This window comes from Cebus imitator, unplaced genomic scaffold (genome assembly GCF_001604975.1).
Source record: "Cebus imitator isolate Cc_AM_T3 unplaced genomic scaffold, Cebus_imitator-1.0 Scaffold338, whole genome shotgun sequence".
NCBI lineage: Eukaryota > Metazoa > Chordata > Mammalia > Primates > Cebidae > Cebus > Cebus imitator.
Genome location: NW_016107653.1, coordinates 669,135 through 672,581, shown reverse-complemented (window position 1 = coordinate 672,581; position 3,447 = coordinate 669,135). Strand labels below are relative to the sequence as shown.

At 48.9% G+C, this 3,447-nt stretch overlaps 1 protein-coding gene across 1 annotated transcript in view; it reads left to right on the top strand.

Annotated features, from left to right (window-relative positions):
• Positions 1-3,447, top strand: part of LOC108287148 — an 11,139-nt gene that overhangs the window by 2,271 nt on the left and 5,421 nt on the right. The window contains exon 2 of the mRNA XM_017505298.1: positions 2,358-2,520. Coding sequence (XP_017360787.1) covers positions 2,358-2,520 — 163 coding nt within the window. The remainder of the gene's footprint in view (positions 1-2,357; positions 2,521-3,447) is intronic.

Here is a 3,447-nt window from a genome sequence, read left to right as displayed (position 1 = left end):
CCTGGCTGGGTGTGGTGTCTCACACCTGTAATCCCAGCACTTTGGGAGGCCGAGGCTGGTGGATCATGAGGTCAGGAATTTGAGACCAGCCTGGCCAGCAGGGTGAAACCCCATCTCTGCTAAAAATACAAAAATTAGCCAGGTGTGGTGGTGCACCTGTAAACCCATTCTGGAGGCTGAGACAAGAGAATCGCTTGAACCTGGGAGGTAGAGGTTGCAGTGAGCTGAGATCGCACCGCTGTACTCGAGCCTGGGCAACAGAGCAAGACTCCGTCTCAGGGGAAAAAAATAAACTATTTTAATTGGATCCTGAACCTTTTTATTATTTTAACTTGACACATCTGAGCTCATTTTCATTGTGCCTGAATAATGAACATTTATTTTACTGTGGATCTGCTCGTGATTTTTTCAGCCCTAGCTGCACCATTTTATAAACCCCCCACCATTTCACAGACCCTAGTCAGTGACACATTCCTTGGGGACTCCAGCCGTGAGAAACATCCTGCCCAAGTGCCTGACTGCAGGAACAGCCTTATCACATCCTGCCAGGCAGCAAGCCATACTGTCCAGACCCTCCAGCCCAGACCTATAATTGCCCCAGCCTCTAAGCGGCAGTGGGCTCTGGCACTAAGCTGGTTCCCCCCTCCACAGGGTTTTGCTGGCAATAAACCTGTGTTGCTGTTGAAGCCACCAACTAACTCTCTCTCTCTTTCTCTCTCTCACTCGCTCTCTGTTTGTCTCTTTGTCTTTAACCTTCGCCTTCCCTTCAAAACCTAACAATTTCCTCTTTTTTTTTTTCTTTAGAGATGAGATCTTAGTATATTGCCCAGGCTGGTCACGAAATGCTGGGCTCAAGCAGTCCTCCCAAAGTGTTGGGATTGCAAGGGTAAGACACCATGCCCAGCACAATTTCCTCATTCATGGTTTGTCCTAAACTATAGTTTACCTTCTTTCCTGAATGCCAGTCTCCTTGTGTATACAATTCTTGATTGGCAGTTTTCTTTGAGATTTTATCTTTACCTTTTTATTGTGAGATTTCAAGGTATTGATTTATTTTTATTTATCTGCCTGCTTGGTTTCTGGAAGGCTTTTGGAATCTTTGGCATGATGTTTTTCTCATCACTTTTGGAAAATTCTCAGCCATTAGTTCTTCAAATATTTCTTCCCCACCTCTTTTACTTCCTTCTAAGACACCAGTTACCTATATGATGGCGTTTCCTGCTGTATCTTCTTATTTTCTGAATGGCTTCTTCTAGCTTGCAGCTCAGTAATTCTTCAACTGTCTAATCTGCCAAACTCATTTAATTTTTTTTTGTTTTGTTTGATTGTTTGAAACAGAATCTCACTCTGTCACCCAAGCTGGAATACAGTGGCACCATCTTGGCTCACTACAACCTCTGCCTCCCAGGTTCAAGCGACTCTCCTGCCCCAGTTTCCCAAGTAGTTAGGATTACAGGTGCCCACCAGCATGCCTGGCTAATTTTTGTATTTTTAGTAGAGATGGGGTTTCGCCATACTGGTCAGGCTGGTCTCAAACCTATGACCTCAGGTGATCTGCCTACTAAATTGTTTTATGATTTCTAGTTCTCTACTGGAAAATATTTCTGGAAAAAAAAATTCTATTTTTTTTAAAGACTATTAAGTCGTGTCTGGAGCCCCTGTGGAAGTTTTATATTATCTGTTAAGAAGAATATGCACAGAATACAGATATAAAAATATGCAGAGCAGGCCAGGCGCGGTGGCTCACGTCTGTTATCGCGGCACTTTGGGAGGCTGAGGCAGGTGGATCACCTGAGGTCAGGAGTTCAAAACCAGCTTGGCCAACATGGTGAAACCCCGTTTCTACTAACAATACAAAAATTAGCCCAGTGTGGTGACGGGCACCTGTAATCCCAGCTACTCAGGAGGCTGAGGGATGAGAATCGCTTGAACCCAGGAGGCAGAGGTTGCAGTGAGCTGAGATCACGCCACTGCACTGCAGCCTGGACGACAGAGTGAGATTGCGTCTCAAAATGTGTGTGTGTGTCTCTGTGTGTGTCTACGTGTGTATATATATGTATATGTATGTGTGTATATATATTATACATGTAGAGCCAAATAACAATACAAAGGATCAAAACACACCACTAAAATGGGAGACTTGACTTACTTTAACATAACAGTAAAAAAGGTCCCTTTTCTTAGGCTAACCAGCTCTCCCGGTTTGTCTAGAACTTTCCCGGTTTCCGCGTTGAAAGTCCCACGTCCCAGGAAACCCATCAGTCGTGGCAAGATGTGCAGGGTTAGCCACCCTGCGTGACACACGCGGCACACCCCCAACGCACCCTCTCCCCGTCCCTTCTTGCCTGCGGCACCAGGGCGACCGCCGGGGGCGCTGTGGTGCACCGTCGCGGCCGGGGGAGGCACTCTGGCCTTGCGGCGTCGCTGCTGCTTCCGCCTTCCCGGCAGCCCCTGCTCGCCGACCTTTCTCAGTTGGGTGCGGGTTTGTGGTGCCCCCTGAGCTGTCTTTGCTGCGCCAAGGTGAGTGCGGGGACCTGGCCCTGGCCCACGAGGTGCGAGACGGCGGGGGCGGGAGGGCGAGAAGCTGCCTGGGCCTCCGCTGACCTTGGGATCCCACCCGTCCGCCGGCAGGCGCCAGCCTTTCCGCCCTGCCTCCCCTTCTCTAAAGGGAGGTAGGCCTGGGTCGGCTGCCAGAGGAAAGCATCGCCAGGCCCGCGCCGCGCTTCCCTCCTTGGCCTTAACGCCCTGGGTGCACCTGTGTTCTCGCCTGCTTTTGATAGCGTGCCCTGGCCCTGAGAGGTTCAGCTGCCCAACCTGGAGGCTACTCAGACAGAGAAGCCAGAGTCCAGGCCAAGAACTCTGACTCCATGTCCAGTGCCTTCTCTCCGTTATAACTCAGGTTTCCTTGCACCACACTTGTCCTCCACGTTATGTTGTAGGTGAGAAGGACTTGGGTGAGGCGGCAGGGAAACTGAGACGAGATCATATGTTGATGATTGAAACTGTATGGAACTCGCGGGTCAGACGTTTCCCGTTTCCAGTGTAAGGTCAGGTAATAGTTTGCCCTTAATGTAATGTGCCAGAACTTTGCAGGTTTAGATGGATACAATAGACACCCGTTTGACCTATGAATAGGATGGAGTTTTAAAAGGTCTGATGCTGTAAAACTGACAGAGCTAGGAAATATGCCTGGACAGAATGGACTCAGGTGGAGACAGGCGGGGCCCTCATTTTATTCCGTATTGGGAACATGTCACTTGTCCAGGCAAATATGGCAACTAAAGTCAAAGGGAAGGAGGGGGAAAGGTAGTCTACTGTATAGCAGGGCCCCTGTTGTATTGGGGACCAAGGGAAATTTTGTAAGGAGACCATACCAGGATGCCTGGGCCCTGAGCAAAATATCAGGATGACTCAGTTTCTTTAGTCCCTTCTCTTTTTTTTCTCTTT